Source organism: Vombatus ursinus, unplaced genomic scaffold (assembly GCF_900497805.2).
Source record: "Vombatus ursinus unplaced genomic scaffold, bare-nosed wombat genome assembly UNPS02011353.1, whole genome shotgun sequence".
Lineage (NCBI taxonomy): Eukaryota > Metazoa > Chordata > Mammalia > Diprotodontia > Vombatidae > Vombatus > Vombatus ursinus.
Window position 1 is genome coordinate 810,857 of NW_020951131.1, and position 24,367 is coordinate 835,223.

General features: G+C 44.7%; 1 protein-coding gene across 1 annotated transcript in view; it reads right to left on the reverse strand.

Annotated features, from left to right (window-relative positions):
- DOCK1 (dedicator of cytokinesis 1) overlaps positions 1-24,367 on the reverse strand; it is a 523,683-nt gene that overhangs the window by 205,862 nt on the left and 293,454 nt on the right. Inside the window, exons 27-28 of the mRNA XM_027855939.1 lie at positions 13,605-13,706; positions 1,577-1,671 (exon numbers count right to left, since the gene is read on the reverse strand). Coding sequence (XP_027711740.1) covers positions 1,577-1,671; positions 13,605-13,706 — 197 coding nt within the window. The remainder of the gene's footprint in view (positions 1-1,576; positions 1,672-13,604; positions 13,707-24,367) is intronic.

The window sequence follows — 24,367 nt, forward strand, 5'->3', positions numbered from 1 at the left end:
AAGGAAGGAAGGAAGGAAGGAAGGAAGGAAGGAAGGAAGGAAGAAAGGAAGAAAGGAAGGAAGGAAGGAAGGAAGGAAGGAAGGAAGGAAGGAAGGAAGGAAGGAAGGAAGGAAGGAAGGAAGGAAGGAAGGAAGGAAGAAAGAAAGAAAGAAAGAAAGAAAGAGAGAAAGAAAGAAAGAAAGAAAGAAAGAAAGAAAGAAAGAAAGAAAGAAAGAAAGAAAGAAAGAAAGAAAGAAAGAAAGAAAGAAAGAAAGAAAGAAAGAAAGAAACTAGCATATGGCCTGGATGTTTCCTAGACTTTTACTTGAACACACTTTAATTTGATGCTTTTTTGTGAGAAGAAAATAAAACACATACAGACGAGCTATTAGAATGTAAACTTCTGGAGGGCAGGGATGGTTTTAGTTTTTGTTTGTAACCTGAGCACTCAACACTGTCAGCATTTATACACACCAAACACTTAAAACAGGCTTTTTGGATGAAATTATTTTTGAGAAGGAACCCATTATAGAGTCTGTTTTTTCTACCCAAAGTAACTACATTCAAAGTCTCAGTATTTGATCTGTTTCTGGGTCAGTCTGAAAAACTTGAGCATGAAGAAGAAACCGTGGAAATTTAAAAACACAGGATAGAAGATGCATGGTGACTATTTACCTTTATTAAAGACAGAGTCCGCCTCACTCTGATGTCCTCCCTTGAAAAAGGGCCACACACAATGAATGCAAGCCCTACTATGAAACCCAGAGCGCCCCCACGAAAAGGCAAAGACGGCAGCGCACAGCATGGCCTCTATCTGATCCAGATCCATGAGGGGAGACAGCATAAGGAGCACCTCCCTTTGTTATCTGCAGAATTGTAAGTTAGGTTGGGAATAATGCTTTTCTCCCCCAGTAACAAATACTTCCCAAAACATCCATTTTAAACACTAAGTTTAAACAGTGTCCAAATGTGAGCAGAGAATAAGAGGCCAGAAAGGTCTACTAGGTAGATAAGCCAACAGGCTGGTGCATTGTCTTTTCACAAAAAACAAAACAAAACAAAACAAAACAAAACAAAACAACCACAAAAAAACAAAACAAAACAGAAGCCAAGTTTCAAACCCAAGCCCATTAAATCAGAAAAGAGAAAACATTCCAACTGTTGATATAAACAAGCATCAAGGTCCACTCAATATGAGACACTGATTCTTTTTTTCCCTTTGATATGAGTTATGTGAAATGCAAACATATTTCATGAGGTTAGAGGAAGTTGGAAATGGGAATGAAGCAAAGGAAAGCAATAAACTCTAAGTTACATGACCAACTGAGATAAATTAGTCTTGCTTTTCTACAAGCTCCTTCCTCTCTCCCTCCCTCCCTTCTTTGCTTCCTTCTTCCCCTCTTTCCATCCTCCCTCTCACCTTAGCAGACCACAGCTAATCCCTATGCTGGAATCTTCCAAAACATTCCTTGGGTCCAAAGCCCAATCCATGCACCTGGTGAAAGCAATGACAACTTCTCAGAGCAATGCCACTGTTCCAGATTCTCAGGAAATTGCCATCCCAGGACATGCGGCGGGCTTTTTCTTTGTACTTACTTATTCTGCATCATATTCATTATAATCCAGTCGGAAGGATAGACGTTCTTGCCAATGAGATTTTTAAACATGATGAATGTTTCCATTAGAAAGTCCTAAAACAAAAGGGAAAAATGTTTGAAAAGAGCCGTCATCATCACAGATCCCAAGTGATACTAAACTGCTGGCAAAAACTTACTTGATTAATGGACTAGATTTTCAAAGAACCTCTCTCTTTCAGCTAAATGAAAAACACACAGAACACTAATGTAGATGTATTTTATAGGAATTCTATATTAATTATACCTTCTTTTTCAAACAATCTCTCTCACATGGAAAGACCTTTTCAGACATGTCTGAAATAAATGACTGAGGAAATTCTTTGAGTCATTGAATATTGAAGATAGAAAGAACCACAAGAATAAGACAACACCAAAGCCTGTGTCAGTTTTACAATATTATTAATAGAGAGCCACCCAGCACTGCCGGGAGATCACTGGAAGGGGATGGTTAACTCAGCACACCAAGATACAGGTCATCCCACTGGATGTCATACATTTATAAAGGATTTATGTCTACAAACACTACTTTCTAGTCTTTATACTTAAACTATAGTTGTACAAAGATAGCACCAAATGACTAATAACATGACTGAGTAATGTTTAGTGAATATAAATGAATTTACAACCTTGACTTGTAACTGTGATAAACACTGGAGAAGACATAAAGTGGAGATAAGTCAAAGACACCAACCTCATGGAGGTTAGCATGTGGTTGAAGGATAAAACAGTAAACAAGATAATGGTAACAGAAAATCATAGCAATGTTATAGTCATTCTTAAAAAGAAAAGAGTTTTTTGACACAATAGTCAATTTACAATAACCATCTTCCTCCTTAACTTAGAACCCTGAACTTGGCTTTTAAAAAAATATTTTTGCTACTTGTATTCTAATAAATGGTTTCCTTTTTATTTTGTGCATTTAAAAATTAGCCTGAAAAGAGATCCATAGGCTTCACCAGATTGCCTAATGGGGGCATGACACAAAGGATCATGAGAAGCCCATCCTCTAAGCCAAATGGCCTCAAAGAACCATGGAGACCGATACAACATGTCATCTTTCATTTTCTCCTTTACTGACTGTCAACATAAATGATGTACGGCTGCTTTAACACTGATAGCATATTGCCCATGTTGCCTTCTGTCTTTCACCCCAAGTTGTACGGCCTGCTGTAGCCCCTCCTTATTTACACTGCTGTGGTCACTATATGCTCTCTTCTCGTGGCTCCCCACTCATCCCCTGCCATCAGTTTATATGAAGTCTTCCTATGTTGCCCTGAATTCTTCATGTCTATTATCCATCCCTTTATGATACAGCAATATTACACTATCTGACCACGTGAAGCACACATGGGCCAGCTAGTTAACCAATCCCCAGTGACAGAGTACATAGTTTGGTTTCCACCTTCTTATCAAAATGACATCATTATAAGCATTTTGCTTTTATGCATCTACTCTTATTTAGCATTTTATTTTTCCCCTCTTACTTATAAAAACAATTTTTAACATTTGTTTATATGCATCTACTCTTGTCGGTGACTTCTAGGAATAAGGTTCTGGTAGGGAGATCTCTGGATCAAAGAGCACAAACCAATTAGTTAATTTTCCTGGATAATTCAAGATTGTTTTGACATTGCCTAAGCCTATTTACAGTTGCATGAGCAGGGAATTATTGTGCTCATCTTGCCACAGCTACTTAAAGAATTCTTTCAAATCTTTTAACATATTGGCTAGTTTGGTGGTTGCTTTCAATTGTACTTCTCTATTACTGGTGATTCGGAATATTTTGCCAAGCAGGTTACTGATAGTTCATTTGTCTTTTGAAAATTGTTGATACACTTTTGGCATTAGTTTACTGGGGAATAGCTCTGAATTTTATAGATTTTCATGGTAGAGTTTTATTAATGATATATAAAGCAATTTATCCCCCCAGTCTTTATCTTTTCTTCTGATTCTAGTTTTACTGTTTTGATTTTTTCCAATTTTTTTCTTGTGAAGAAGATGAAGAGATGACAGCTCTATACAGATAAATTGACAGGTTGGATGACCCAGCTGAAAGAGTGGTTGTTAATGATGCCCTGAGAGTGGAGAGGGGAGCACACCAGAGATCTGCACTTTGCCCAGAGCTGTGTCACTTTTGTATCAATGACTTGGGCAAAGGCAGAGGTGACATACTCGTGAAATCTGCAGAAAACACAAAGCTGGGAGGGCTGGCGACCATATTGGAGGACAGAGTCAGGATCCAAAGGGGTCTTGACAGGCTGGAGCAGTGGGATGAATCTTGTAAGAGGAAACACAGTCAAGAAGGGGAAGAGAGGGGCAGCTAGGTGGCACAGTGGATAGAGTACCAGCCCTGAAGTCAGGAGGACCTGAGTTCAAATCCAGCCTCACACCAAACATTTGACACTAGCTGTGTGACCCTGGGCAAGTCACTTAACCCCAACTGCCCTAAAAGAAAGCGGGGGGGAAGAGAAGCCAATGTTAGTTCAACATCAGGAAATCTTCCTGCCAAAGAGCGCTGTCCAACGTGGGCGGGGCCGCCTCTTGAAGCAGGCCCAGAGGACCACTTGTTGGGTGGTTCTCCTGGGGATGCCTGGAGTACATGGGGGGGATGAGATGGTCCCTGAGTTTCCTTTCACTTGGAGATTCCATTTTGTTTGTCTCCTGTGGATTCTGAAAATCTACTCTAGTTCAAATACGTTCAGGAAAAAGAATAGTACGTGTTGTGGAAATATGATAGAGGCATATGTTGGATCATGTTGCTGTGACTGCTTGTTCATTTAATGCTGCGCTGGATGTGGGACTTCTGGCTCTTTCAATTTCATCTGCAGAAATCTCATGCTTTCTTCCAATTTTCCTGCCCCTGGTCTTTCGTTCGGTGTGTACCTTGTGGGAGTTCTGTGAGTCTGATCTCCATCACTTCCCTTTGCTTTGCCAAGCTGTATAGCCCTTCACTAAAAATTCTCAGCTTCTGCTTAAAACCTTCGATTCTCTTTTCAAAATCTCATTAAATAATTCTAATTCTGCACCTCCTTTCTTTCCCTTTTTCCTCAAGAATAAATCTCACATTTATTCAATAAATGGAAAAATCTAGAACAATAACAATGTACCTTAAATCTGGGTCACTCTCTCCCACCATAGGATAAAGTGGCCAAGGTCAAGAGTGGTCACACACCGAAACCATCAAGGGACACATGTGGGGAGACCCATGTGTTTGGATCAACTCACAATTTGGGACTGCAAGCCTGATGGTCTGCGTACCCTTTGGGGAACAGTTTGTACCACACGTCACCAGTTAAGCTCTTAAATTATGTTGGGGCTCCTTGAGTTCATTCAACTCTTTTTCCTCCAGATCTCACTGCAGGGCTGGAGTGTCACAGTTAACTTCTGGAGACATCTCTCGGCATTCTATTACCCTGTCCTATTTCTGTACCGTATTGAGAGCTCTTTTGTGTTGACTCATTTCTTCAGTCCCTCCGCTGGCCTGTCAGGGCCACTTTCTTTGCGAGGATTTATTTCTTTTCTCCTGTTTTCTATTATTGTTCTTTTACTCTGCTTGGTGCATTTTTTGTCATTCGAAGATGCTGAAGGGGAGCTGGGCTTACATCTGCCTTCTGCATCAACAACCTTGCCCAGTCTCTAGCTATTCTATTCAGAATGGAGATAATAGGAAGTATCGGTTGAAAATGGCCTTTCTGTTTCTTTGTTTATTACATTCTTTAAAAAAAAAATATGCTAAATCAAGAAGAGATACTGCAGTCTCCCACAGGGTTTCTGGGCTATGGGGCACTGTTCAGGAGGATTACAAATGCCATACATTCATATACCATTATACCATGGCTACCTAATTACAGCCAATAACAGGCAGCCAGGTGGGCCAGTGAAAAATCCCTGGATATCAGTGTAGAAAATGTGAGATCAGATTTTGTTTCTGATTCTTATAACTGACCTGGATAAGTCGGTGACCTTTCCTTACCTCAATTTCTGTACTTGTAAATGGGCATAATAAGAGCTGTTAGAGTTATTCTGAGGGCAGAAGAACATCACGCTTTGGGTATTTCTTCTGGCCATCCCCCATGCCTGGAACGCTCTCTCTCCTCTGTGCTGACCACTGACCTCCCTGGCTTCCTTTAAGTCACAACTAAAACCCCACTTTCTATAGGAAGGCTTCCCTAACCCCTCTTAATTCTAGTGCCTTCCCTCTGTCAATCATTTCTTATTTATTCCATATAGAGTTTGCATTGTATATATTTGTCTTATGTTGCCTCCCCCATCAGACTGTAAGTTCCTTGAGGGCAGGGACTGTCTTTTGTATTTTTGTATCCCCAACCCTTAGCACAGTGCCTAATAGGTGCTTAATAACATTAATTGAATTGAATATGCTTTGAAAATCTTAAAGCAACGTATAAATGCTGGCTATGATTGTCATCTGTCAGAAGGTCTAATGAGTTCTGCGTACTGCTTTGAACTGTCATGAAGATTAAGTCTAGTGTTACTGTTGGTTTATATCAGGCCACCTTTCCTGCTGGCATCCCAGAAAAGGTGACAGTGGTTCTGGGTATTCCTTCTCTCTGGCACAACAATTCTTTGGCTGACATGAGCCAAACTCCATGGGAGGATCAGAAGACCACGCTCAGTTTTCAGGAACCTCAGCTTGCTCCCCGGCAAATTCAAACAGAAAACAGAGAAGCAATATTGGCATTGATGGAGCATGAGCTGAAGCAGCTAAGTCGAACTTTCTCATTTTCTTAATCTCCTAAATAATAATGAGGCAGTGGGGCTGGCTTAAGCCCGCAGCAGCGCCTGGGAAAGCGGAGCCAGGAGAGCCTCCTCTCCAAAAGCATGCTGGGGCCAGCGTCGTACCGATGTTTGGTAAAAGCTAAGGGATGGGAACCCGATGCTGGAGCTCAGAGCCATCTCCGCATTAGCGTGTTCATTGCAAATGTCATGTGCTGCCTTTGATAAGACCCTGGGAGGCTTCCCTTTACAACTAACAGCTCCTTTTATTATATTTATCCTCCTTTTAAAGTTCAGACAACGGAATTCTCAAAAAGCCAATGGCCAATAACCAGCTGATTCGAGGCTGCCCAGGGCCCTGATTCCTGCCCTCCACACCAGACTTTGTTCAAAGTCAGCAAAGACATGTTCTTCAATGCAGGTATTTCACTGTACCCTTTTTGGAGATTCATCAGGGAAATTCTTTTTGCTTTTTGTTCAAAATTTATTTGGAACAGAGTTCATGTTTTAATAATCAGGTTGCACTTTTTACTGAGCCCCAAGATTCAGTTTTATTTTATTTTCATGAAATTGCCAGTGACTTCACAGGTCATTCTTCAAAGATGAATAATCAACAAACCGCTCTTGGCCTTCTGCATTTTCTAGTACGAAGCACAAACCCCAGCTCAGGGTCTTCTCAGTACATTCATTCACATTCCATTGAATTGTAAGAAGGTTTACATAATTCTCCTCATCTTCAGTCAATGTTTAATATCATATAATGTAGAAATTCCAGTGGCCCCATTAAATAAGTATCAATTAAGTTGATTCCAATACCATGCTGTGTACTAACTTCCAGCTGCAGCTTCACCAGTAATGTATAAACATTCATGATATGAGACCTCAGTGGGTGTTGGACACGTCTCCTCCAGAGATGTCGCTATCCTCTTCTGGTGGGGAGGGGACGCTGGCTTTGTTAAGACTGAGCAGCAGAGTCTTTGCGAACAGGCCCAGCAATGAACTGTGTTTCTATTCCTTTGATAGCAAGATCAGTAAACTGTGAGAGGCTCATCGCTGGGTTAGCTCCAGGATGATGGACTTCTTGATTACGTCAGCTCAAAATGTCCTTCTGCCAAGCTTTAATGTTCTGCATTGTTTGAGAGAGCACAGACACCCTGCAGTGCATACCCACACCACACACGCACGCAACAAATGCATGTGAACAAACACAAACACACACACACACAATATGTGCACACAAACACACAGCATACACACACAAAATACGGAGACACTTCCAATGCAAGAGACCACTCGGCAATAGCTGACAACCGACCACCCCACGGGGCTGCCCACCTTTTTTCTGAGTTTGTTTGTTCACCTGTGGGAGGAACGCCAGCAGACTCACATGAAATGATATAGTGTGCAGAAAAAAAAGAAAACAATGGATAAAAACAGTGACAGGCAACAAAATGGGGCTAAATATAAGAGGCCAAGTTGGCACAATTTGATCTTTCCTTTTTGCAACCAATGGGTGGATCACTAACCTTGAAAACGGAAAGCAGTGGGTGCTCTCATTTACAATCCAGATATTGGCTGGATTTGCAAAAAAAAAAAAAAAATTCAGGGAATGTACTTTGTAGGGAGTTTGTTTGGATAGGCGCTGGGAAAGGGTTGGTGTTCTAAAAAAAGATGTATCAATAATTAAAAATATTAGATGAATAAATTAAAAAACAATGGACATTTCAGAACACTGACACATTCAAAACATAGGACATTGAAAAACTCCTGATTGATAACCTAATGTGTTTGGTATTTAGCTCCTAATATGCTGAGTTCCAAAGATTTTTTCTTAAAGCAAATTTTTGTGGTTAACGGATACGGACATATTCTAAGAAATTTTACATAGGATCAACTGCTACACAAAGAGGTTAACAATTGCATCTGCATAATTTGATGACATTCAAGACACAAACGTCAGTTGAAAATGGAAACGAAATTGTCTCCCTTTCATTGTTATTCAGGACTGCTCAGAGGAGAGAAACAATTCCCCTGGGAAATCAAGACCAAGAAGTCCTAAATGCCAGATCCGTCGCCTTTGCCATCCATGTGCTCAAGGAAAGATTGCCATTAGACTCCGTAAATCAGATTAATTTTATTACCCTCATTTTGCCTAATCCTTATCATAATAGACTCGGGCTGTCCAGGCCAACAATAATTCTCCAAAAGGTCCAGGGGAATTTTGTAGGAGGTTGAAGCTTTTTGGTTCTGATTAAGTAACTCTCCTTTTGTGAGACAAAGGACAAGGTATCTTGGGCCTTGAGGATGGAACACAAGGCCCTCTGTTTGGTATTTAAAGCCTTTTACTGTATGGCTTGGCCCTACCTTTCCAGGCATATTGTTTATCATTCTCCATGACACTCTGGCCTACTGGGAGCCCAACTGGCCTTCTGGCTGCTCCTCCTATGGGAGGCAGCCCCTTCCTCCAGACACATGCCCCTGGATGCTCGATGGGCTAAAGGAAAGGGAGGGTGGGGGATGGTGCAAAAGCATTCCTCAGACTTCCCCAAGTTTCTAGGTTTTTCGACCTTGAAGAAACTTCATTCTATGGGGAAGTCATGAGTTGGGGAGACGGAGAGGGAGAAAGACCTAACCCCAAGACACTGCTCCCCCTGGCAAGGCAATGGGTTTGGAAACATTGCATAGAAACCAGGGCAGGGTACACATGATCAGACCTGAAGCAGAAGGGACATGATGCCCCAGTGAGATGAGGTACAACTGGACAGACCAGTTAGACAGACTGGAAGAGAGGTTCACCTTGAGCAGACAATGATTCATGAAACAACTGGAGTCCAATTTACAACACATATCTGGCCCCTGGTTCCTGAAGCATTGCGGGGAAGTCAGCCTTCATTTCTCTGCTCAGCCTTTTCTTCCACGCTCCCCCTCTGACCACGAAGACAAAGATTGGAGCTGGAGGGTAACTCCTTGGCTGCTATTCATAGCGCAGATTTTGGTGATTGGTTTTATTATTTTATTTTAAAAGAAATGTCCTTGTTTTTATTATATGAATCTAATAAAACATCAATAAATACGAACATTTAAATATTCAGAGAAAAGTTCTAAGGGAGAATCACCTACATAAAATGCTTTATTTTACCGGCTGCCAGTGTTTCTGGCTCTCTGAATCTGCTATTAAAGTGCGTGGCCACTTAAAGTAATCCCGGTCCAAGGTTACGGCTACGCGGTTAGAGCCTGAGAGAGGGGAACCAAGGCGTGAGGGAAAGAAGACGGCCCCGAGACCCAGAATGGGATAAGGGGAGGTGTGCCAGTTACAGAAGGGCAACGAGAGGTGGAAGCTGGTGGGTTTGTTCCAACAACCACTCACGGAAGACCCAGCCCAGCCTCACCTGACTACAGACAGGGATTTCCCATCAACCACCTCCACACCCTGGCTGACCTGCCCTCCCCACTCGTGTCCTTGTTCCTGTCTTCCTATAAGTTAAACTCCAGGTCCTCTCCAATGGGAAGCCTCATGTAACCTACCTCGTTAGCATTCTCTGGCCCATCCCTCAAATACTTTAGAACGAGCTTACCTGCAGACACTTTGCACCCCCCTCCCCAAATGGAAGCTCTTTAGGGCAAGGACAGTGTTTAATGTTTGTCTTGGGAGCCTAGCCCCTGAAAGGCAGCACAGCCTAGTGGTTATAGCTGGCCATCCAGCCAGGTATGAATGATTTATGCATTTATTAAGTGTTTACTATGTGCACAGAACTGTACTAAGTGCTGCAGATACAAATAGGAAAGTCAGACAGCGCCTGCTCTCGGGGAGGACACATTCTGATGGAGAGACAAAGCACAGGGAAGGTTGCAGCTGCAAGTCAGAGGGCAGGGCCCTGAGGGAGCAGCAGCAGAGCAGACGGGAAGACCCCTTCTTTACTTTCTAAGGCGGGCCCATCTGACCGCGCCAATGACTTTGGGGACAGAACTTTCTTTCCTAAGTCTTCAGGAGCATTTACAGCCAGGCTGCATCAACACAAGGGCTGATTCTCAAGACCGTGGCTGAGGGGACCGGGATGGAAGCACGGTTGTTCCCGAGGCTCTGGGGTTCAAGGTCTTAGCCTGTTTCCACTGAGGTCCAAAAGGAGATGGTGGACAAGACGGGGGCGGTGCCTGGCACGTCTAGCCCTCCTGCCCTGTATAGGGCAGTCGGTGGGGACAGCTGGCCACTGCTCCCTGGACAATGGCCATTAAGGGTGGCCTAGAAGTAGAAGGGGTGGGCCGGAGGGTGGGAAGTACTGTTACCCCTACGACTTCTGAGACATACTGGCTCTTTGACCCTGGTTAAGTTCCACAGTCTTTGAGTGCTTTGGACAACTCTGTAAGAGTATAAGTTACAAAGAAAGTGACAGCCTGCATTGACAGAGGGAGTTTCCTCATATGGATGTTCCATGTGCCAATAAACTCTTGGGTTAACTCCCTCTCCCCAGCACCATACTCTGCACACAGTAGGTTCATTGGGTTGGATCTTTCGTTGTCAGGATCTTGTGCTTCTATCAGTCTGCAGCCTGGGTCTAGGCTATCTTACACACACACACACACACACACACACACACACACACACTCTTTAAAGAAACAACACACGGGACTGTTTTAGTTGGGGGAGGGGTGGCACAAACCACACTGTGAATGCTCCAGGGTGAGGAACACTAAGGGAAAACAAAGAACTACTCCCTTCCTCCATGCAGACAGGACCCTTCTGCACCTTGCAGGATGCTGAGAAGTTCATGGACAATTGGATGTATCGGAGGCAGGATTAGAACCCAGGTCATCATGACTCCAAGGCTAGCCTTCTTTCCACAGAACACTTTGTCTCCCTATTGTACTCTGGGGTTAAATACTCGAAAGTCATGCCGCTTATGCCCTGCCCCAAGGTTTTCTACCAAGCCAGGTTTAGGAGGAAAAGTCTTAGAGAGCAGGAGTGAACCCTTATTTTGCTGGTGAGCTCGAGCTCAATGACTCTGTTTTTCCATATGGCAAAACTCTCTTGTTCATTACGTCCACTGACCTAAATATGGTTCAGAGATCTGTTTGAAGATTAAGCCCGAATGATACAGAAATAAAATAATCCTTCATTAATGTGAAGCTTTCAGGGGGAAAAAAAGACAGCCAAAGACCTAAATGGAAATGAGCAAGTGAGTCATCAAAGGGATTTGTTGTTTCTGATTCAGTGTAAAACAGATTGGGGGCAGACTGGTCTCCTAGGGAATACTGTATGTGCACTCCACATAAGCATGCAGACATGTGCAGCACAAACACGCAAGCCGGCATGCAGGCACGCACATTGCTGCTGATGGCTGTGGGTTCTGACTAAAGCTGGATTTGTGGGTAACCCAGTCTATTGCTGCCCTTTAGAAAATATCAAGTTAAAGAATAAAAATGAGCATTTTGTTTAAAACATTAAGGGAAAATCACGTAAAAAACAAAAGAGAGGCAGCTAGATGGCCTTCTGGATAAAAAGCTGGGCTTAAATTTGGTAAGACCTGCCATGTAAACTTGTGTCAGACACTTCCCGTGTGACCTTAATGATGAAGATGAGGATGAGGATGAGGATGAGGCTTTGCATTACTCATCTTTGTTCTTGGCTCCAAAGTTAAGAACCAGGAGTACTGGGTAGAACATCACAGGATGAAACTCGAGGCTCACGGTGACTAAGAAGCTGCCGGCAGTGAGAGTTATCAGAAAGTGGAGTGGGCTGCCACCACTGGAGGTGGCGGGTTCCATCTTGAAGACAAGAGATCTTTAAGGAAAAGTAGGACGCTGGCTAGATGGGGTGGTGCACATGGGACTCTGGCTCTGGCAAAGGTTCAGCCGGAGGATTTCTGCAGTCCCTCCTACTTCTGAGACTGTCATTTGATGAAGAAGATACAGTGCTTTCCCGCCCCCAAACAAAGGTGCTTCCACAGCAGAGCGATTTAACTGAGATACTCCCCCAACATTCTCTCCCACTGTGACCGAGGTCCCCACAGAGCAGGATCTGAAGTCTAACTTGTCCAGGTTGAGGTCAGCACCTAACTGAAGGGAATGAGGCCGACATGTTGGGTGGGTAATTTGCAAAAAGCACTTGCTGAATGGTGATGCAATTTCCAGGTCATTATGGAAGTAGCTATAAATCCCTTCTACTGTAGCAGTCCCTAATTAAGTGGTATCATAGTTGGAGTGAGAATGACTAGGGAACAACAAGAAGAAATGGGGCTGAGCTTCAGTCTTGTAGCTAATTAATAATCCAGGGCCATTTAAAACTGAAAACACACTTGGGTTCCTTCCTACAATAGGAAATTCTACTCACAAACTAATTACTAGCTACTTTTGATTATCCCTCGGTAGCTTCTCCCAAATTTCAACACACAGAAAGCACAAATCAATGGCTGGTCTACTGATAGTGAACACCTACTCTAATTAATTGTTTGATTTGTTTGTACCAACCCTTCTTCTGTTTTACCTTGCCTGCAGCTGAAAGGGAATCACTTTGAAACTCAGCCCTCTCACTCACAGAAGACTCCAGAGAGGGTTCTGAATAAGCAGGTGCTTTGCATCCACTTGGTGGACCATGATCTCTCAGGAAGAACTGGGCTTCACAAACATCTGAGACTGGGAGCAAGATGGGAAAAGTAAGCCCTCTTCAGTTCTGCTCAGTGGTTTCCTTGTTTTGTATGCAGTCAATTCTCACACATAGCCACACTCAAATGGACATTTTTACTGTGTTCACTAAAAATGGCGGCTCTTTGAGGGCTGAGAATTCTCTGCCTACTTTTGTGTTGTCTTTGGACCCTTGGGCTCTGGTACACAGGAGGGGCCCAATAAATCAAAGTGGATTCTTTTTCTTAACACTTGAACCCTCCTGCCAGCTGAATTTTCTGGACTCTGTGATGTTGTAGATGGCAGAACAGCAGGCCAGGACTGAACAGAGGCAAAGGAGGACAGCTCCCAAGTGAGCTGTTCCAAGAGCCAAGGTCATCATCCAGAATTGTGACTGACCCTAGATATTTGCTACATTTTTCAATACCCTGAATCTGTATTTCAATGGTTTGGGAACTATTTCAGGTTTTAGGTCTGCTGCCCTAGCCCCCTCCAATTTTGCGAATCCACATTCACTCATTTTTTCTGTCTCAAACAGCTACAATGGCTAAGGTTGTGACTTGAGATGTTAAAGCATGTATACCATCATTCCACCAGCCCATCTGGTATGGGCTTAGGGTCAGCAGTGAACTCACCACCACATCAGTCCTCATCTTTCCAAAAGTCTTGATCAGGTGAGCGTAGTGATAATCTTCCATCTGTCTTAGAATTGCAGTCATGCTCGCCACAAAGTTGCCCTGCAAAGGAAACACCGGAGAGAGCAAGGTGAGATGAAGTCAGAGCTTACAAACAAGTCAACAACCAAAGAAAAACAGCCTCAAGCTATCAGCTCCTTGGCGGGCTTCAGAAGAACCATCCAATTCAAATGCGGGGTGAGTTTATCAGCTTCCATTTCACAGACTCATCCAGTCCTAAGGGGAAGGGGCTTTGAGGGAAGATTATAGGTTAACACAATCAGAAACACCGCCCCCCCCCCAATTCTTAAAGAATTCAAGGAGTGGCTTGTTGATAATGTAAGTGTGACTCCCAAGCACTCATTAACTCAGGGGTTTTGACTCTGCAACACACGGGATGCTTTGAATGATACAAATGATGTACAAGTTAAGAAAAATGTATTAGGCACTTATTGTACATTCAATCTTCCTTTCCTTCACTCCAGAAATATGGATTACGCACCTAATACTTGCAGAACACAGTGAAGGGCAGATAGAGTGCTCCCTTAAGACATGATAAGAAGAGAATCAGTCAGTCAGCTAGCATTGAAGAGGTACCCACATTGGGCCAGGAACCCTGCTAAGTTCACAGAACCAAGATTCAAAAATGGATCCTTTGGCCTCCAACTCAGTATTCTTTCATTATACTATGAAAGTTTAAGACTGTATCTTGTTTATTTGTATGTCCCCACTCCCCGCTCTGCTCTTGAGGAATTGATGACCAGAGAAACTCAACTCTAGTCTCAGACGGGACAGGGACTCAGGTTGATATACCTGATTCTATTTTTTGCCTCCTCAGCTCCCATCCTTCTGGCTCTTTTTTCATTGAATTAGACTGACAGACAAGGTGCCACAGAACACAAGTGTTCTCTCAAGCCAGAGAACTCACTTTTCAAATATATGAAGGCAAGAGTGGGTGGTGCCAAGGAAAAGAGACCCATGACTTAAAAGCCAGAAACCTCAGGGTTTAGGCTCCAGTTTGGACACTTCACGAATGATTACTGATGTCTCCACTCTAAGCATCGGATTCCTTCTCTATAAAATGAGGGTGAAAATATGCATCTACCCCCTCATCGGGTTCTTAGGAAGGAATTGCCTATACAAACCACAACATGCTATAGATATCTGAGTTATTTTTATTATTATGGTCATTGCTGTTGCTGTCCAAATAAGTCAAGAACAGAATTGAACTCATTTTTCACTTTTTTAAAGACATGCCATCCAGATGAGCTAGAAGACTGGGTAGTGAGCTAAAAAAAAGATGCCTTTTATTTCAAAAAATCTACATTTATCCTCTTTAGGCCAATCTAATAACCTTCACTGTTACCTCAAAAATGAGGAATATTCCAATTCTCCATAAGAAAAAGACTGATAACCAGGATCTGCACTCATCAGAATGTAAAGTGGGAGAAAATGGATATCTGTCAAGCTGAGCAGAGCAGGAAGAAAGGGAAATGAAAGAAGAACAGAAAATGAGGACCTTAAAAAAAAAAAAAAAAAAAGGAAAACTCTGGCCAGTGCTAAAGAGGAGCAAGGACGTGAATCAGACTCGGTGTTTCCACAAGAATCAATGACAGTTCTCACCAGGGAAAACCCTTGCATGTTTCAGTTCTGGAAATTTGAACTCCAGCTTTGGCTTTGTGCTCCTCATCTGCCTGAACAGTAAATGATCCCCTACATCATGGGTAGGGTTTTGCCAAAAAGGAGCATGGATATGTTCAGTATTTCCAGTATTTGTCAATGGAGCCCAACTCTAGGGTGCCATATTCTGAACCTAATTGTTCCCTCTCAGATTCACTTTTGAATTGCCAGTTTTTCTCTAACTCTCCTTTAATAAATGGCAAATTTCAATCAGTTGTCTTAATAATAGGGAATATTCTTATGCCAGTAAAGTATTTCAAATCAGACACTGGTCTAGATACTTTGTCTCTATACAACACACATCTATGTTGCCCTGTCATTTCTCAAAGGAACCGTTATGAAAATGGTAAATAGCAATAATCATAATATGGGGCCTTCACATGACTGGCGCTGAAATGGAAATGACTGAAGAAGGATGATATCCGCTGAGTTGTAGTGAATGTTCAGGGCCGTGGCTCTAGAATGCACTGACTGCAATGTCTGCAGCTGAACACAAACCTTAGAGATCCATAAAAAACACAGAGCTCAAGTTAAGCTAAAGGGATCTTGACGTGAAGCCTCCATGCTCTTTCTCCCTTAACATTTAGACAAATGATCCCCTTTGCGGGTAACGCAAATAATCTCTTTTACTCCATAACCGTCATGAAATTATGGAATATTTTACCTAGGAAATTAACAGAGATGGAGCCTTGGAGACCACCCAGCCCTAGACCTTCATTTTACAGATGAGGCAAATTGAGGAAGTGAACATCTCCAAGAGGGGCAAAATTGAGGCCAAAAACCCAGGTATCCTGACTTCCAATCCACTGTCTCAACATGATGTGTGTTTAGCTATGTTTCTTCTAGAACTGATAGCAGATTGCTGTGTCAGATAAAGTAATGGAAAAAGAACATACATAAAAAATTTGTGTAGGAAGAAATATAAATTGTCAGTGACCAGTTCATCAGTTAGTTAAAAAAGCATTCATTAAGCACCTACTGTGTGCCTGGTACTATGTTAAGTACTGGATAATAATGGTAGTTTACATAATGCTCTAAGGATTGCAAAGCAAATCCACAAACATTATGTTGGAATGTCTACACTGGCTGGCGGGTATTCTTAGTATCCTTATTTTACAGATGTGGAAACTGAGACAGATGGAGGTTAAGTGACTTCCTCAGGATCACACATCAAGTAAGTGTTTGGTGTTGGAGTTTGGATTTGAACTAAAGTCTTTCTCACTCCAGAGCAAGCACTCTGTCCACTGTGCCAACAGCTGGCTTGTGGAGAAACTACCTTGGAAATGTTGTTTAAAATAAATGTTTTAGGGGGCAGCTAGGTGGCGCAGGGGATACAGCACCAGTCCTGAAGTCAGGAGAACCTGAGTTCAAATCTGACCTCAGACCAAACACTTGACACTTACTAGCTCTGTGACCCTAGGCAAGTCACTTAACCCCAATTGCCTAAAAATAAATAAATGAATGAATGAATGAATGAATGAATGAATGAATGAATGAATAAAATAAATGTTTAAGTCCTTCTACTCCTTTGTAGAAATGAGGGGGAGCCCTCATGGATGCTGAATTTTGCATTTTATTTTTTCCGAATGTATTGATTAGCTTTGCTGAATTATTCTTCTCTTCTTTCTATTTAAAAAAAAAAAAAACAAACTATTTTAAGGGATGGCTCTGGGGGAGGTGAAAGGATTCCAAAGGAAATTTGGGTGAAACAGCAACTAAAGGTATCAACAAAATCTAATAAAATACATGAGGAAAAAATAAATAGATGTTTTATTTATCTACCTGTTCATTCATTTATTTATTCTTGATTTGCTACAATTTCCCACAGACACCTCTCCATCCTAGTGCTTATTTGCACTGATTTCTCTTCTCTCTCTCTCTCTCTCTCTCTCTCTCTGACTCTGTCTCTCTGTCTTTCTCTCTCCCATCTTTCTCTCTCTCTCTCATCAGGTTTGCTTAGTTCAGCTCTTTTAGAAGTTGATTCGAGGTAACCCATTAGGAAAGGGACATTTTTTCCCCCTTTCCATACATTATTCTTCTGAATAATGATACAGGCGATAATGTATGTAACTAGGGCCAAGGTGGAATCGATGGTAACCTTCCGAAAATGGTACCGGGTGAGTCCAGAAAGACATTAACTGCTCCTGTCGATGGATGGAATGTAATTCAGAATTAGAGCCCTATTCATGGACCTGGACCAGTCCCAGCAGGTGGCATGCTGCCTCTCTTAAGTGAGAATAAATTTTGAGACCTGTGTCCAAGAAAGTTCCACATGTTTCTCAGGTAACAGAGTGGGTTCCGGTTGATGGTAAATTCCAGAGAAACATTTCCATTGCAAATGGGTGCCCTCCCTCTGCTCCTGAAGTTATTTTTCCTTTTTAGCAAACACTTAAGTTATTACTAGGAGAATCTCATTTGACAGTGACTGAAGGAACCAAAAAAAAAAAAAAAAAAGCTAGGGATCCCAACCTCATTAGAACTCGAATCTGCTGCCCATGTGTGGAGGAGCTGGCTCCTGGGACTCTTCCATAAGTGACCATTGCTGATACATCTCCATGACATGAATGTTCAGCACGTCCTACCTTTGCCAACAACACCCAAGCAGGGGCAGCCAAAGGGGAAGAACTCTGGGACAGGGAACGTTTGTGGGTTTACAAAAGGGCTGGGTGAGGGGATAAAGCAGCTGTGCCCGGACTCCTCCACTGGCTGCAGCTGGATTCCAAAGGAATTTAACAAGCGTCTATTACCCAGCCCAGGCGAACACATACAGGCAGCCGTGTGCTAAGCCGCTGGGTTGAGGGGAAGAGAAGCAGCGGAGGAGAAGTCAGGGAGGGCAGGGAAAGTTCCCCAAACCCAACACAACCCTACTGAGAGGAAGGCACCGTGGCCTCCACGGGAGGTGCAAAAATCAAACCATACAGGGCTTCCACTTTCAGAATCATTACAATCGAACAGGGAAGAAAATTCACATGGCCCAGAATCTTTACCAAATCTCAGATCCAGAAGGGGCCTCAAAGGCATTAGTCACAACCACATCTGAAAGGGTTACAAAGCACTTCCTGAAGCAACCTTGTCAAGGCCCTGCTCACCAACCACGTCCATCGCATGATAAGCTTGGGACGCCACCTCTGGCTCCTCTGCGGTGGACTGCTCTTATCAAGTGCCAGACCTCCCTGCAACCTGGCACGTCATCTCCCCACAGATTACCCACTCACTCCCTTCATTGAGCACTGTGTCGTCTTACCCAGTTGGAACGGAAGCTCCTAGAGGGCACAGGCTGTCTTTCCTTTTGCTTCCAACATGGCAAATAATGAACACCTAACACTTAATAAATCTCTCTCTCTGTCTCTCTGTCTGTCTGTCTGTCTCCCTCCCACCATCTATTTGGAAGGGAATTCCCTCTACAACAAACTGGACAAGTAATGGTCTAGCCTTCTCCTGAAGACATCCAATGAGGAGGAATCTATGACCTCCTAAGGCTCCTCCTTTCACTTCTGCTCGGTTCTCTTTGTTAATCTCTAATATCTACAAAGAACTACAAAAAGACAAAATACAATACGGGAAAAGGAGAAATCTAGCCAAAGTCAGATAATGCTAATGCTAATAATGAAAACAGCAACGGTAACAAGAGTTTGCATTGCTATAACACATTATGGTTTAGAAAACTTTCCCTCCCTGAGCTAGCTCACAACAGCTCTGCGAGGTGGGCATGGTGAAGGGACTGGACAGAATAAAACCCTAGCTGGCCGTCTTTCTACACGACGTTACAGGAGGTAATGGGGATAAGAAGCTGGAAGGAAGAATACTTGGGGTGAGAAACAACAGTAACAAACAAGCTTTTCTATAGTGCTTGCTATGTGTTGGGCACCGCTAGAGCCTTATAAGCACTTTACAAATATTATGCCATTTGATCTTCCTGAGAACCCTGGCGGGGGTGGGGAGCAGAGAAGGTGCTATCGTTATTTTCATTTTACATTTGGGGAAGCTCACGCAAACAAGGTAAGTGATGACCCAAGATTACACAGCTAGTAGGCGCCTGAAACTGGATCTAAACTGAGGTCTTCCTGAACACAAGTCCAGCACTCTATCCTCGGGGTCCCTCTAGCTGCTTAAAATCCTCAAGGCATTCACCTTCAGGAGGGAGCCAGCCAGTCTCTTCAGGGCTGCTGATGCAGTATCTGAGGGACCTCCTGGGTCCTCAACACTTACCACGCATCTGGCTTCTAAATAATAGGGAGTTCCAGAAGGTTTTTGAGGAGCGGCAGGCAGGGCCTGAAGAAGAAGACGTGGGTAGCTGAGGCGAGGATGGGTCAGGGACAATGATAATGAGCAGGAGGGACCCTCTTGACTGCAGAGGGGGAGGTTCGAGGCTGCAGCTATTGCTAGAAAGTCCTCCTGGCTCCAAGGCTGGCACTCTCTGCACAAGGCCCCCTGACTCTCTGATCTGGGGGTTTCAGTGGGCCACAAGCTCAATATGATTCAGCATGAATTGTGTGATACATGAAAGTGCAGCCAAGAAAGAGAAGGCTGTAATAGGCTGCAGGAGTAGATGGTGACGTTGTACCTGGCCCTCGTTAGGCCACGTTGGCAGATCTGCGTTCGGTTCCAGGCTGACTTTTTGCAAGGCCATTGCAGAAGAGAATGCGAGGAGATTCATTAGGATAGAGACGGTTCTCTGGGTCACCCCATGAGGACCCTCTAAAAGGACTCTGACTGGCCTTGAAAGGACCTTGGGGAGGGAAAAGTGAAAGCTCTTGTCTAGTATCTGAAGGGCCCCAGAAGGCACAGCCACAAGCAATGGGTAGAAGCTGAAAAGAGTCAGGTTAGGGCTTGATGTCCCAAATTTCTTCCCGACTGTAAGCGAAAGCTGTCCCCAAGCAGAAGGGGACCAGCAGCCTTGGAAAGGAGTGGAAGCCTAGAAGAGCCAGGGGCCAGAGAGGACCAGGGAAGCCCGGCCTGTGGCAGAGGGGGCTGCTGGGGAGTTAGAGTCCAGACCCTTGGGGGCTTCTGGGGGCCCTTCCAGTGCACAGATCCTGCAAAGCTCCCCAGAATGGGATTTTGTCTTAGAGCGAGGTTAGCATAGACCACAGCATCACACGGGCACAGAAACCCGAGCATTCTCTTCGGCCAGCCAATGTTTGTTACGTGATTTCAGGAGAGCCGTTGAGGCTCTGCGATCCATTTTCCTTCCCAGCAGAACAGTAATGACCACAGTTATGAATGTCCCCAGTATTCCCCTCCAGGTTGATAAAAAGTCTATCAGTGGTATTAAAACATAATGTAAAAAGAGGCATAAAATAAATTACTCCCTTATTTTTCTCTCCTGATTCCAAAAGCCCAAGAAACAATGAACTCTTGAGCTGAATGATAATCATCCAGGCAGTCCCTGGCTTCTGGTGATTCACATTCACAGAGCTGGGCCAATGACTCCCTTCGCTCCAGCTGGCGGGCAGGACAAAATGAACTGACATCAGTCCAGTTCCTAATGCGTTCTGCAAACGGATGTGAGAGGCCCCTCTCCAGAGCTCCGAGGACCACTGGGTCATTTGCAGCCATGTATGAGCTGCCTCCATGCACAGGCTGTTCCCTTGAGTGGAACACATTCTCTCCTCACTCCCAACTGTTCCAATGCTTCCCAGCTAATTCCCAGTGCCATCCCCAGAACCCCCCAGAAGGGCGGGCCCTCATGCTCACAGTCGTGGGTTTGGAACCAGAAGGGCCATTCAAGGCAATAAGAGCCAACAGGCATTTATTAAAGGCTTATTAGTATGCGCCAGGCACCATGCTAGGCAATGGAAATCCAAATACAAACAAAAAAGCTTTCAAAAGCTTACAAATGTAAGATGGAGGAAAAACACCTAAATGGGGAGGGGAGGTGGAGGGACAGGCCAGGAATCAGTATCAGAGCTGGAAGAAGAAGGAAGGGTGGATGGCCAGGATCCTTCTTCATAATGGAGGTTTCCAGAAAAGCCCACCAATGAGAGACAGAAAGGCCAGAAGCAAGAAGGAAGGCAGCGGAGGTGTGGGGGGAAATCCAGAGAAGTCAGGAAAAAAAAACAAAACCCATGGTCATCAAATGCAGAACTTGAAATGGCCCAGAGATCTGCCCTCGGAGCTGCTAAGGCTCTACTACCACACCGACCTACTTGGAGAAATGTAAGCCTCAAGGACGGAGGGGACAGGGCCAAGTGGAGTAAAAGCAGGTTGGGGAGTGAGGGGACAGAGAGACAGGAGGAGGGGAGAACAAAAAGATGAGCCCAGGGAGAAATCCCTCTGCCTCCGAGGCAAGGAAGGAGACCCAGAGGAAAGGGCAGACCAGACATGACAGAACAGCCAGACTACACAGCCTTCCTGTGCACCAGGGAACTGAGGCTGGTGTGTGGGCATGGGGGAATCCACCTCAGTCTTTTCCACTGGCCTTGGGGAATTAGTCAATCTATCAAGCAACTCGTTAACTAACAGAAGGCCAGTTTCCAATGCAATGAATCCATATTCAATTCTTTTAAATGGCTAACAAAGGAATTGGGGCATGTCATCTGCAATTCACTGTAGTTACCCACTCTCTTCTCCCCTTCACCCAACACACACATGCACATGCACATGCACGCACACACACACACACACACACACACACGGGATCAGACCTGTGATTGCAATGGTGTGGAGAGCTGGTGAAAAGATTTCCTCTCCCAATCACCTCTCAAGAATTTATTAAGCACCTATTGGTCACCAAGCACTATGCTTGGCACTCGAGACACAGACAAAAATGAAATAATCTCTACTGTCAAGGATCTTATCTTTTAATAAGAAGGGGGGAAAAAGCAGCGTACACATAAATAAATATATACAGAATATAAATATTTGCTGAATAAATACAAGAGAAGAAGAGGGCCTTGTGAAGAAGGATGTGCTTATGCAAGGCATTAAAATGAAGGATGCCGTGAAGAAGGGATGAGGAAGCATGCTTTCCAGGCATGGGAAGTGGTTAATGCAAAGGCTCGAAGATGAGAGATGGAGTCCACATACTAGTAAAAGACAGAAGGTCAGATTGATGAGAACAAAGGAGGCAACGGGGAGCATAATGTCCACTAATGGTGAAAAAAAATAGGTTTGGGGCAAGACGGATCGAGCTTGAAAAGTCAAGCAGGGGAAGTGACATTTTAGGCTCAAGGCAACAGGGAGTCACTAGAATTTTTTGATGAGGGGAGTGTCTGGGTGCAATCTGTACCCAAGGAAATTCACCTTGGCAGTTGACTCAAGGATAGAAAAGAGGGAGGAAAGGACAGGCAAGGAGATTGGTTAGCAGGCCGGAGCAGCAGGCCAGGTAAGGGGCGATGCGATTCTGAGCTAAGGTGGCAGGCAGCCCCATGAGTGGAGACACAGGCTTGCATAGAACAGATGCTGTGGAGCTAAGAACAGCACAAATTGTCAACAGATTTGTGAAATAAGGGAGAGGAAGGAATTAAGGATGCCACAGGAAGGACAGACACAAGCATCTGTCAAGCTCTTAGCACGTCCCAGGCACAGTGTTAACAGCAATTAGTAACCAAGGATGCTGGCAGACCCAGGGGTGTGGTGCCTTGGACAGAAACAGAGGCATTTGACAGAGGGGTGGGAGTGAAGTAAAGATCATGAGATTTGTGTCCTACAGGTTTAGTTTGAATTGATTAGGAGGCATCCAGTTTGAAACGTTTTAGAAACAGCTGGCAATGGGAAAAGGGAACGCAGGAAGAGAGACAAGCGTTGCTATGTAGGAGGCGCATCTTTCCAAGGGATGCCAATGGAACCCATGGGGCTGATTGGGTCCTCGAGAGAGTGAATAAAGGAGAAAGAGGGTCCAGGACAGAACCCTGGGGGCCGGTCACAGGGAGTTAAGGGAGCAGCACAGGGAAGAGGATCCAGCAAAAAGGAACAAGAAGCAGCAGCCAGTCCTCTAAGAGGTAGGAGAGCAGCCCTGCAAAAGCCCAGAGAGCAGAAGGTGCCCCGGAGAGAGAGGGCAGCGAGCAGTGGGGAAGGCAGCAGAAAGGACAAAAGAGTGAGAAAAGATGGAGGTGGATCAGGGCTTTCCCCTCACCGGATGTCAAAGAGAGTTGCCTGGGGCACTGAGAGCTTAAGTGACATGCCCAGGGTGACGCAGTCAGAAGGGGCCAGAGGCGGACTTGAACCCAGGTCTCCCTGAGGCTGAGGCCGGCTCTCTATCCCCTATGCCAGGCTGCCTCTCTCGTCTCCATCTCGAGCAGACAGTACAGACTGACTCTGAGTCGCAGCCAGGATTTAACAGGAGCAGGAGAAAGCCTGGATGGCCTTCAGGAAACTGCAAGACTCCCTTAATGGCCCCAGGCTGGTGCCAGAAACGAAGCACAGGTTTTCCAAAGCCAACATTTCCCGTCGCGGTTCGAGAGCCCCAAGACTACAACCGAGAGTGTTTAGAGAACAGAAGACGAGCCTCACGCAGACGCAGAGGGCAATGGGCAGGCACTGGGCAGGGGGGAGCAGGCAGCCACAGGGGGCACGGAATGAATGACAAAGAACGGGAGCATGCGATGTCATCCGTGGAGAGAACAGACAGCTGGAAAGAGAAAGGGCTGATTGGAAGGAAGGAAGGAAGGAAGGAAGGAAGGAAGGAAGGAAGGAAGGAAGGAAGGAAGGAAGGAAGGCCCAAGGAAGAGGGAAAATGGGCGGACAGCGCCAGGGATGCAGAGGGGTCCACATGATGCTAGGGGACAGCGCATGAGCTAGGGGCGACTGCGGGCAGCCGCCAGCATCTGGGAGCCTCCCCCGGGAAGTGATGGGAAGATCGGACAGGAGCCCCCTGGGACAGAGCAGGCAGGCCACGGGATCCTCCCTGGGGGATGTGCTGGGAAGACCGGGAAAGAAGACTGGGAGGAAACGTCCTCCCCCCACCCCGCAAGCCACTGGAGTGGCTGCAGGAGGTGCAAAAGGACAGGGAAAAGGGAGCTTTCAAAAGAACAATTGTTCAATATGAAAAACCACAAAAAAGATGACTCTGAATCTGAGGGGGGGGGAGAGGGAGGGGGGGGGGG